At 39.0% G+C, this 12,656-nt stretch overlaps 1 protein-coding gene across 1 annotated transcript in view; it reads left to right on the top strand.

The window, feature by feature from the left end:
• Window positions 1–11,970, top strand: part of LOC147031438 (translation initiation factor IF-2, mitochondrial-like) — a 94,514-nt gene extending 82,544 nt beyond the window's left edge. The window contains exons 10-13 of the mRNA XM_085849574.1: window positions 4,623–4,778; window positions 4,898–5,062; window positions 11,317–11,457; window positions 11,564–11,970. Coding sequence (XP_085705700.1) covers window positions 4,623–4,778; window positions 4,898–5,062; window positions 11,317–11,457; window positions 11,564–11,739 — 638 coding nt within the window. The 3' untranslated portion in view covers window positions 11,740–11,970. The remainder of the gene's footprint in view (window positions 1–4,622; window positions 4,779–4,897; window positions 5,063–11,316; window positions 11,458–11,563) is intronic.
• Window positions 11,971–12,656: the final 686 nt, after the last annotated feature.

Below are 12,656 nucleotides of genomic sequence, written 5' to 3'. Positions count from 1 at the left end.
TTGGCACACTTCGACAAAAGTTACTTGTAAGTTACTCGTAAATCGAAACACGTCGAGTAATGGTTAGCGTCAGTGTTCCAGACTCCCTGGTTTTTTATTTATTTATTTTTTCTTCGGTATGATGGTGATATTAACACTTCGATTTCTAGTGCGGTTATAATATAATATAATTAATAGGCTGCCGCTCAACGATTTAAATCATAACGCACTAGAAATTGAAGTGTCAACATGACCGTCATACCGAAGAAAAAATAAACCAATGTCACCCGCAGGGTGACCCGTATCTTGCCAAAAGGTGACCACGTGTGACTTCTTTAAGGTCACACTAAGGTGAACAGAGCTGCTATCCACCAGGAGCGACTCCTTGAGGAATATCTGCCAACGAGAGATTCCGATGAGAATCGTTCTACAGAGTAACCATGAAAAATATGCTTTTGCCTCATAACGTCACCAAATGACGTCATAATGTCTCAAGCTTGACATATCTAGAAAGCACTCATCGAGGTGTTCAATTTGAGCTACTACACGATATGGTTCCTAAAACTTGAAAATTTGACCTTGGGATCAAATATGTTTGACCTTCGGCGCTAACCATGAAGGTCAAGGCCAATCGCCACCAAAAATCAATCAGCTGAGCGCCAGACCATGAACTATATTCCCATGATGTTTGAAGACGATCCGATCAAAATTACTCAAAAAATAAGGGTTTCGTCGACTCCCCTGATTTGTGACAAAGTGACGTTGACCTTTGACCTTGACCTTCAAAATTTTGTGCACTGAAAGGGACCTCTATAGGCCTCTGATATGCGAAGTTACAAAAATTTCCAATGATAACTGTGCTCTGCAGACTGATTTATACGTGATTACAGACCAAAAAAAAACAAACAAAAACATATGAAGGTCAAGGCCAATCGCCACCAAAAATTAATCAGCTGAGCGCCAGACCATGACCTATATTCCCATGAAGTTTGAAGACGATCCGATCAAAATTACTCAAAAAATTAGGGTTTCGTCGACTCCCCTGATTTGCGACAGTGACCTTGACCTTCAAAATTTTGTGCACTGAAAGGGACCTCTATAGGTCTCTTATATGCGAAGTTACAAAAATTTCCAATGATAAATGTGGTCTGCAGAATTTTTTTACGTGATTACAGACAAAAAAAATAAAAAAATAAAAAAAACATACAAGCTGACTAACATATCTTGCAAAAACTTCGTTTTGGCAAGATAATAATAAAAAAATAAAAACATATGAAGGTCAAGGCCAATCGCCACCAAAAATTAATCAGCTGAGCGCCAGACCATGAACTATATTCCCATGATGTTTGAAGACGATCCGATCAAAATTACTCAAAAAATAAGGGTTTCGTCGACTCCCCTGATTTGCGACAAAGTGACCTTGACCTTTGACCTTGACCTTCAAAATTTTGTGCACTGAAAGGGACCTCTATAGGCCTCTGATATGCGAAGTTACAAAAATTTTCAATGATAACTGTGCTCTGCAGGATTTTTTATACGTGATTACAGACAAACAAACAAACAAACAAACAAAAAAAAAACATACAAGCTGACTAACATATCTTGCAAAAACTTCGTTTTGGCAATATAAAAAAAGAAATAAATAAATAAACATACAAGCTGACTAACATATCTTGCAAAAACTTCGTTTTGGCAAGATAAAAAATGGAAAAAAAAAACAGGGAGTCTGGAACATTGACGCTAACCATTACCTTGACGTGTTTCGACTTATGAGTAACTTACAAGTAACGTGTATGGACGTGTGTCAACGATCGCGTAACGTGCCTACAACACGTTACTCATAGGTTAGAAATAAGTTTCGGGTACGCGAAACATTACCTCGACGTGTTTCGACTTATGATTAACTTACAAGTAACGTGTGTCGACGTGTGTCAACGATCGCGTAACGTGCCTACAACTTATGGCCAGCGTAGCGGAACTTGTGAGTCATACGCTGGCATAAGTCGTAAAATTTCAAGCATGGAAAATTTGAGGACAACTGCAAAGTACAACGATGAAAGCCAGCGTACTACGACGTATTGCAGTGTTTTTAAGCGTGCTCTCAATGTTTCCAAAATTTACCCATGAGGTATTCGACGTGTGCCAGCATTTTAGACAAATTTTTCAAAAATCGGCATAAACTGGCTAAAACGTCAAGGTGTGACTGGGCCTTAAGCAATTGGTTCACATCTGTGTGCCTGTCTGTCTACAAATGTCAGTTTATGACGGAGGAACAACTTGATTTCAATTGATTGTTATTTTTTGAACATGCATCGAAAAATAAACCTGTAGGTTAGCAATGATTTGGCTCTGAAAATGACCTGAACACACATGTGCGGGGAAGTGAGAATTTTTTAGTCCGTCTGCCTTTCTGACAATCAAACACAATTGAAAATCATTCCAAACTGGAAAGTTACTGTTTTTAGTGGTCATCAAGGACACAAACAACAGGCACAAATAACTACCGAAATGTGTCAAATAAGGTGGTGTAAAAGACGCTGCATCAACGGCAGTAAACTTCAGAATGTTTTTTTATGCCTCCACTGACGAAGTCGCTGGAGGCATTATGTTTTCGGATTGTCCGTCTGTCCTTAAGTACATATGTCCATTGATGCTGATTTTTTTCTCTCTCTCCTTTCTCTGCAACCGATTATCTGGTTGACACAAAATTTTCACCACAGGTGGGACTACTCATGTGGAATGTTTTAATAATTATGATGCCATAGGTCATGTGGTATGGCAGCTATGTTGGAAAAAAGGAACAACTTTGGACATCTGTATCTCCGAAACTGCTCCACAGAAAAAAATTGAAACTTGGCACATGTGAAGTACTCCCCATGGGAAACGTGTGATTTTTTTTTGATGTCATAGGTGGCTTCGTTATGACGTCATAATTGCATATGTTGAATGCTTTATCCGATCAGCATGAACATTTTTGAGGGTCATCTAGGGCTAAATTGTATGGGGGGGGGGGAATTGATGATATCTTTGGTTACGTGGTTCAGCAGCCATAGTTTTCAACATAAAACCTTCAAAAATTTTCTTCTCCGAAATGGCTGAACAGTTCGAGGCAAAATTTTACACATATAATTGCCTGTCCATGAGGAACAAAAAGTTCTCCACCTTTGACGTCATAGGTCACATAGCTTGGCAGCCATATTGAATTTACCCTAAAATGTTTAAAAATCTTCTCCAGAACGACTTGACAGATCGAGGGGAAACTTCACCCACATGTTCCCCAAGCCTTGGAAATACCAGGGTTTACACGAATAATTCATAGGTCACATGGTCTGGCAGCCATATTGGATTTTAAAAAAATCTTTAAAAAATTCTTTCTCTTGAACTGCTTCATCATTCGACGTGAAACATCACATTTATGATCTAGTATTTATGGGGGATATATGTTTTAAATCTCAACCTGATCAGATGCATGGTCTGGCCACCAGAATTATTTCATATTTTGAATCTGGGTTCAGGGATTAAATCAAACTTGGTACAAGTATGCATAATGATGTAATCATGTGGGGGGAGGTATATCTGGCGAAGTTGCGACGCCGAAGAGTGCCCTTCTAGTTTATTACAGCCTTTAAAATCTTTATATTATTTCAATTGAATTATATAGTTGAACCCCAGAACACAAATAACCTTTTTGACACTTTCAAAACCCTTCCATTTAGCAGTATTTGGACAAAATATTACGGCATTTTACGTCATCACGACCAATCAAATTTGCCGCTCGTAGACCCTGTCCATGTCCTTGTTTCTCAAGACAGTGTGGGGTAAGGTGTTCTATTTCACTGTTCTTCATTACGTAGCCCGGGAGCCACTGGTGGCCTAAAGTGCAGCCCCTGACGTTTGGCCGATAATACACAAATGTGAAAACACTCCATCATAATCCGCCATAAATGCTATCATATTGATGCAATGGTTTCAAATGAGTGTTCCAAAGCCAAGCATAAAAGTAACATAACTACGTCAGTATATGGCAGCATACAAACACTTGTGGTTAACTGGGTTGCAATCATAACGAAGAAGAGTATGTGGGGGGCGCGGCCTAATAGCAGCCATTACGGAGTCCTGCAGGCGGTGTGGCGGCTCTCACGCTGATGTCTTATAGACAAAAGTTGCCCCCATCTAAAAAATAGTGAAGATCCCTGCTCTAGTTTATTCATGTATTGTAGTGATGTTGTTTTTTTGAATGTAAGCTTTTAACGAAAGAACTTTCATTTCCCTTGAACCCTCACCTGATTCCTTGGCATTCCTTCTTGTTTACCCTGCTTCTCCCTTCTTCCTTCCAGAAGTCTTCTTTTCCCTTCGATGTCCTTAGTTTCTTCTCTCACCCCTTACTTTTTTGGCCTATCGTCATTGTTCCTTTTTTCTTTCTTTCTCATCTTATTCTTTCTTTCCCAATTTGTTTCGCCTTTCTCTCCTGTGATTCGCCCCTTGCTTGTTTTTCATGCTTGGATAGTTAGAACTGACAAAGGCACATTTTAAGCAGATATTTGTGTTATAACTTTGATCCATAGTTGGAAAAGGCAGTTTTTTAAGGCCTTCAACAAACTGTTTATAAAAAAAGAAACTCGTGTGATTTTATGACATTTGACTTTGGCGGCATGCAGGTGACGTTGATGGTTCTGTTGAGACCATGCTTGGGCTGATTGACTCGTACAATGCCAATGATGAAGTTAAACTGGACTTGCTGCACTTTGGCATTGGAGATGTTACTGAAAAGGACATTGAAATGGCAGAAAATTTTTCAGGTAAGACTATCAAATGGCTGCACTTGTGTTGTGAAATTTATCAAAACGAAGTATGAGAGGTTTTGAGTCGATGGTGTGCTGTGTCTACCTCCTGTAATATTCTTCCCATCCTCCCACAGGCATTGTGTATGGATTTGGTGTTGGGGCGAGAAAGACAGTGCTTCAGCTGGCAGAGGATAAGGGCATTCCTGTGAAGCTCCACACAATTATCTACAGACTTGTGGCTGATCTGCAAGATCAAATCAGTAATCGGCTGCCCCCTATGGTTGAGGAAACAGTAATTGGTGCGCAGTCATACTTTCCTTTGGTTCTTTATTTTTTTTTTTGGAATATCTGACAGGGAGTTTATTTATTTTGTAGTAAATTCCACCCTCTTTTAGGTTTAAGCTACATGCTTTCTTTGAACAAGCTGATGAAGTTCTGTCTTGCTTTGAAGCAAGGTCACACACAAAAACCATTCCTGGGTGCTTCTTGAAGTGTGTTTGGGGTCATTGTCCTGCTGCAAGACCCATGACCTTCGACAGAGACCCAGCTTGCTGACACTGGGTTGAACATTGCGCTCCAAAATGCCTTTGTAATCTCCTGATTTCATGATCCCATGCACACATTCAAGGCACCCAGTGCCAGAGGCAGCACAGCAACCCCAAAACATCACCCAACCTCCTCCATGTTTGACTGGAGGGAAGGTGTTATTTTCTTTGAAGGCTTCATTTTGTTTTCTGTAAACATAAGAGATGATGTGCTTTACCAAAAAGCTCTAATTTGGTCTCATCTGTCCCAGAAGGATTTTGGCTTGTTCAGGTGTGTTTTGGCAAACTCCAGTCAGGCTTTCTTATGTCTCTCTCAGCAGTGGGGTCCTCCTGTGTCTCCTACCACAGAACCCCCTTTCATTGAGGTGACAACGGACGGTGTGAGTTGAAACTGTCGTACCTTGTGTCTGAAAGTCAGCTTGAATCTGTTGGGCTGTTGATCGAGGTGCTTTCACCACCATTCGAACAATCCTTCGTCCAATCTTCGATCAAGTTTTCTCTTGCAGACACGTCCAGGGTGGTTCGCGACAGTGTCACGGTCCTTAAACTTCTTGATAACATTGCGTACGGTCGACACAGGAACATTAAGGTCTCTGGAGATGGACTTGTAGCCTTGAGATTTTCCATGCTTCACTACAATCTTGTGTTTGACCTCCTCAGACAATTTTCTGGTTACCTCCATCACCAAAGGTGAAGGAGGTTACATTTTCACCCCTTTCTGTTTGTTTGTCTGTTTGTCTGTTTGTGCACAGGATATCTCAAAAGGTTGCGGACGGATCCAGATGAAATTTTGTGGACAGGTTTCGTCTGTGACAAGGACGAACTGATTAGATTTTGGTGAAGATCTGGATCCAGATCCGACTGCTAGAATTTTAAAGTGATTCTTCACCATTGATAGATAGGGCCAAAAAGGATATGTAGCACGATATCTCAAAATTTGTGGACTGATTTGGATGAAACTTGGTGGACATGTTGAGTGTTTGACAATGAATAAATAATTCAATTTTATTGAAGTTCTGGTCCGGATCTGATAATTTTTTAAGTGCCTCTTTACCATTGAGAGATAGGGCTAAAAACGATACAGTACTGTATCGCATGATATTTCAAAAATGTATTTGACCCGATATGTTCTCGTGGATTGGGCATTACCTGGCGGAGGTGTGTGCTCTACCGAGTGCCCTTATAGTTTTCTTTGTTTTCTCCATGGTCACTGTGGTTCACACAGAGACACAAAACAGCAGCATGACTCCTTTTCTCATTTCAAACTGGTTGAATGAGTGATTTTTATATTACATGTACCTACAACTCACCAAAGGTGAGTTCAATTACAAAGTAAAGGAAAACCACCTGCTTGAAATCTAAATATTTCTAATAACTTGTTGAATGTTCCAATAATATTGCCCGGGCCATTTTAGGATTTCTGTGTGGAATAAGCTAAGATTTAGTAATTTTTTTCAGCTTTTCTGGTTTTGTTCCACTTCAAACCAAAGAAATAAATGTGTGGATACCAAAAGATTTTTTTAATTTCAACAATTTTCTGTAAGAAATGGTGCATTATTTGAAAAAAATGCAAGGATGCCAATATTTTCGGCCACGACTGTGTAGCACGATATCTCAAAAAGTTATGGACGGATTCAGACTTAACTTGGTGGACAGGTTGAGTGTGTAACCAGGACAAATTGATTTTATTTTGGTGAAGATCCGAATCCAGATCCGGTTACGAGAGCTTTTAATTTTTAAAGGGACTCTTCACTTTTGAGAGATGAGGCCAAAAACAATATATAGCGTGATATTCAAAAATTTATTGAGCTCGATATGTTCGACTTGATCAGGCATTGCGTGGCGGAGGTTTGCACTCTACCGAGTGCCCTTCTAGTTTTTGGCTGTTTTCATTATATTTAGCATATGGAGGAAGAAGTCCAAATACAAAGTGTATGCGGACGGGCTTTGCATCTTTAGTTGCTTTCTCGTTCCAATTGTGATGGGTCTGGTTTTGGCTACCGCCCACCTTCTTCGATATTTTTTTCCAAGTCCAAGAACCTAACCCCCTTTTCCAATAGGCTATTGGTTTTAACTCTCACGATTTTGAATATTGCGGCATTTTCCAGGACCATAACCCCCACAATATTTATGGGTTTACTGTACACACATTTACTGGTATCACATTTCCCCCAACTTGCATATCGATCAAGACCAAGTCAATGTCATCCCCGTTTAGGCCATACAATGTCAGTCCATGGAGCTATAATCTAAATTGTGAGCAAAGAGCTGCTTGCCGGTTTCATGGAGATATCACAAAATCTGGTACTCGTGCAAAAACGTTAAAACACACTCGCAAACACTCCCATGTGAGATCCCGGAGGGAGAATTGTGCGAAACACATGCACACAGTTCGTGATTACATGTCCGCACATTCTCTTCACGACTTGAACACAAAGTTGACGCAGAAAAATTGACTTTTTAACCTCTGCCATCCTCGAAGATGGATGGAGGTTACTGTTTTCACCCCTTTCTGTTTGTTTGTTTGTTTGTTTGTTTGTTTGTTTGTTTGAGAACAGTATTACGGAAATACTCCTCGACAGATTTGGACGAAACTTGGTGGTGGGGGGGGGGGTTAGGTATGGTCCAAGGATCATGCCATTAAATTTTGGACTTAGTCCCCCCCCCCGCCCCAAAAAAAATTGTTAGAGAAAAAAATATATATTTTTTGCATTTGTACATGTTTTAAGTGATTTCCAACCCCCCCCCCAATTTTTTTTACCCCCCCCCAATTTTTTTCTTCCCCCCCCCAAAATAGAGAATTTTTTTTTTTTGCATTTCTACATGTTTTAAGTGATTTCCAACCTCCCCAAAAGAAATTGTTACCCCCCAAAGAAAATTGAGAATTTTTTTTTTGCATTTATACATATTTTAAGTGATTTCCAACCCCCCCCCAAAAAAATTGAGAAAAATTTTTTTTTTTGCATTTTTACATGTTTTAAGTGATTTCCAACCCCCCCCCAATTTCTTTTTTACCCCCCGCCCAAAAAAATTGTTACCCCCCAAAATAAATTGTTAGAGAAATTTTTTTGCATTTCTACATGTTTTAAGTGATTTCCAACGCCCCCAAAAAAATTGTTACCCCCCCAAAGAAAATAGAGAAAATTTTTTTGCATTTCTACATGTTTTAAGTGATTTCCAACCCCCCCCAAAAAAAAATTGTTAGAGGAAAAATTTTTTTTTTTTGCATTTATACATATTTTAAGTGATTTCCAAACCCCCCCAAAAATTGAGAAAAAAAGTTTTTTGCATTTTTACATGTTTTAAGTGATTTCCAACCCCCCCAAAAAAAATTGTGAGGAAAAATTTTTTTTTTTTGCATTTATACATATTTTAAGTGATTTCCAACCCCCCCCGAAAGAAAATTGAGAATTTATTTTTTGTATTTTTACATGTTTTACGTGATTTCCAACCCCCCCCCAAAAAAAAAGAAAAAAGTTTTTTTTGCATATTTCCAGCCCCCCCTCAAATGAAATTGTTAGAGAAAAAAAATTTTGCAACTTTTTTTTCAACAAAATTTAGATTTTCTTTGCATTTTTACATGTTTTAAGTGATTTCCAACCCCCCCCCCCCGCCCAAAAAAAATGTTGGAGAAAAGAACTATAACTCTCAGCACTGTTGACATCATTTTTAATGAATAGGATATAAGGTTCACTTGAGTGACCCAGCAGTATTGGCGGTGGAGGTTTTGCACTCTCCCGAGTGCTCCCCCTCTAGTCTTTGTCTGTTTTGGAAAGAATACTTGCAAAGAACCCCTCCTTATGGAAGGGTTAACGACTGCACTTTTATGCGTGTCCCTCCAGGACCATCTTGGAAAAGCGTGATGTGGGGGAATCATGCCAGCCCCATGCATACCTACTGTTTCTAATGTAACGTACTTTCGTCTGTTACAGAGCCTCGGTGCTGCCGAAGCAGTTTCTTGGCAATCTTCTCATTGAATCATGAATAATACTCCACTTTAATACCGAACGTGCACGCTGTTATTACGTGATTACGATACGATTACTATTATTGTTAATGTTACGTTATTATTATTATTACGATAATCATATTATGAAGAAATGTCGGCGAATTAGTTATGGCTTGTTAACAGTAAGTTATCAGAATTGTTTTCTGAAATCATACACCACTTCTCTCTGTTTTTTTGTTGTTGTTTTTTAATGCCTCTTCTGCAATATTGCTCCTTCTGCTTTCTCAGTTTTCTGACCTTCCCCATAAACTCCAGGATGCACATGTTCTATCCAGTATCCCTCTTCTGGTTAAACTTTCAAAAACCAGGCTGACTGAACACCTCAATTCCTTTGTTCCCCGTTTCTGTCAGAGCTGCCTTCCAGATGCTTTCACCCCCCCCCCCCCCGTCTTCCCTCCAGGGCTTCCTGCAGACATTGCACAGCCACCTCGTGTAATCCCAAATCCTGACCCATGGTCTTTATTACCCCAATTAACTCTTCCTAACCCCACCCTCTTACTTGCTTGTTTCATTGTTTCCTCCACTTCTCTTTGGCTTCCTTTCCTGTTTGCCTACCCCCTTGCTAGTTGTGCCCAATTGTTGCCCTGCTACCCCACTGCCAATTTAACCTTGCTCTTCCATGTGCAAACTTACAGAACTGTGGAAGTGCCCCTCTTGTGGAGAAAAAAAAATGCTCTCGAAGAAAAAACCCCGTCACAAAATATCGCATAATAATAAAATGCCCCAGCAAAAACAATAATGCTGCAGCCATTCCGTTTTACTCCAACAAAGGGTTAACGCCAGATACATCAGCTTCTCCTTTCTTCCCATGGTGGTTAGCATACTTTGATCAACCTTATGTTTATTTTATCGATTGTTCTTCCTGCCTGCCGACACAGATCAACACTGGCCTTCACATTTAAAAGTAATTTTCCATTCTTCAATGTTCCAGCCATACTTTAGTTTCATGACTTGTTTGCATTTCATTTCTTGAGTTGATCGTACTTTGCAATCAAGGTGATATCATAAACCTGTGACAGTTTTCTTGAAGTGATTGTTTCATTTCAAATTGGTTCTGTTCATATTTCACTTTCAAATTGATTGCATTTTGTCTTGATCTTAGGTTTTTTTTTAAAAAAATTTCAGTTTTATCATTCCACTATTCATTCAAGCATTTAATGATTGGATGCATTTCCTCATTCCTTCAATTAATTATTTTATCTGTGAATGTCTGAATGCGTGAAAACCTCAATCTGGTGTAATGATTGGATTGACCTATTAGTGTTCCTCTCTGCACCCCTTTCTCATGAATTGGTCAACCCAGGTTTAAATCCTCGATACAATGTCCTTATAATTCATGTTGAAGTACACTGATGTTTATGAATGTCTTTGCCTTGCATGTGATTTATATACAAGCTTCTCCATGAGGCTATCAGTGAAAAAAGATCAAAATCGCTTTGATTGAAGAACTGCTTTGGATTCACTCAATTTCATATTGTGGCTTTCTTCGCCGAGGAGCGAGCTACGGGAAACTATGTATCCGAGGCTCTTGGGCAAAAGAGCATCCTTGTGTCAGCACACACCACCGACCTTGATTTTTGCAATGTCTGTGGCTGTGTTATTAGCAGTCATTTCAACATCATTGAAGAGAGAAATAATCATTTATTGCAGTATAAAAACTTTTTAAATCCTCAGAAGCTTGATACACAAATCTCTTTTAAACATTCTCAATACCATTGGAATCCTGGCTTACTGTGTCATTCAATTTTAACCTTTGAGAAATTATTACGTATAATCTTGGGGATAAGGGGGGTATTTGAGGCATTTTTGTTGTCGGGTCAGATTTTTCACCAAGTCAAGAACGATTTTATTGATATGGAAGAGTACGAGAGATGCTTGAAGATTTAGCTGAGATTTCCCCATTTCAAATCAAATGATGTTGCTTCTTATGAAAAGGAAAGCAATGAATCATGTTGAACTAATCTTCGTCCTGCTTTCCATTGCGTTCTGTACTACCCAGGTGAAGCCAATGTCCTCGTATTGTTCTTGGTTACCGTTGGGAAGAAAAAGATCCCAGTGGCTGGTTGCAGGGTTCACAATGGACAGCTTGAAAGGAAGTCAAAGTTCAAGTTGATCCGGAAGAACGATGTCATATGGAGAGGTACATTCACTCTAATTTATATTCAACAATGTACCTGGCTGCTTTCGTTGAGCAAAAAAAGCAAATGTTTCAACATAAATCTGCCTGATTCTGTTTTATATTCTAGGCATGATTTCCTCTCTGAAACATCTCAAGGAGGATGTGCAGGTCATTAAAAATGGCATGGAGTGTGGGCTAACTTTGGAAGGGAGCAGCATTATCTTCAAGGAAGGTGATCAAATTGTTTGCTACAATGACACTCCGGTGAAAAGACGCACAAGCTGGAAACCTCCTGGATTTTAATTGAGTGACTTTTGCTCAATGGGAAAATTATCATTTTAATGATGAGTATGAAAGCAGCAGAATTGAACTGATATTTGTTTACAATGAGGTTTTCAACATGTGTAAGCAGAAGTGGTGGATGGCTGGATAAATCTTGAAGACTAGAATGTAAGACCCGTCGCTTCCAGAGAAAATAAATGAAAATTTACTTTCGCCCTTTAAAAATCATGCGAATAAATTATTTAAATATCAGCTGCGTTTTTGTTCGTATCCTTTTCTCATCTGTGTTGCAATTAGAGCGACCTGCTTTGTGGTGTTTTAAAAGGTGGTGTGTAATCGGAAATGCTGTTTGATAGAGTGATATGGATAAAATGGAAATGTTGAAAAAAAGAAGAAGTATTGAACAGTGCCTTTAGAAAGTAATCACACCCTTCGACTTCTGTCACATTTTGTTGTGTTACAGCCTGAATTTGAGATTAATCAAATTTAAATTTTTTTGTCACCATTCTACACAAAATACACCAAAAATGACAAAGTGAAAACACGTTTTGAGAAATGTTTACATATATATTGAAAATGAAAAGCAGAAATATCTAATTTACATAAGTGTTCAATGTATTTACATAAGTATTCAAGAAATATCTAATTTACATAAGTCCCTGAGTCAATACTTTGTTGAAACACCTTTGTCAGTGATTACAGCTTCCAGTCTTCTTCGGTATGTCTGTATCAGCTTTGTACATCTGGATTTTGGGATTTTCTCCCATTCTCCCTTACAGATTTGCTCAAGCTCTGTCAAATTGGATGGAGACTGTTGGTTAACAGCAATCTTAAAGTGTTTCCACAGAATATCAATGGGATTCCAGTCTGAGCTTTGGCAGGGCCACTCAAGGACTTTCATATTCTTGTTCTGAAACCATTCCAGTGTTGCTTTGGCT

The sequence above is a fragment of the Eptatretus burgeri genome, chromosome 2, assembly GCF_056783735.1.
Source record: "Eptatretus burgeri isolate ZD-2024b chromosome 2, Ebu_testis_v1, whole genome shotgun sequence".
NCBI classification, from domain to species: Eukaryota; Metazoa; Chordata; class Myxini; order Myxiniformes; family Myxinidae; genus Eptatretus; species Eptatretus burgeri.
This window is presented reverse-complemented; position numbering and strand designations above follow the sequence as displayed.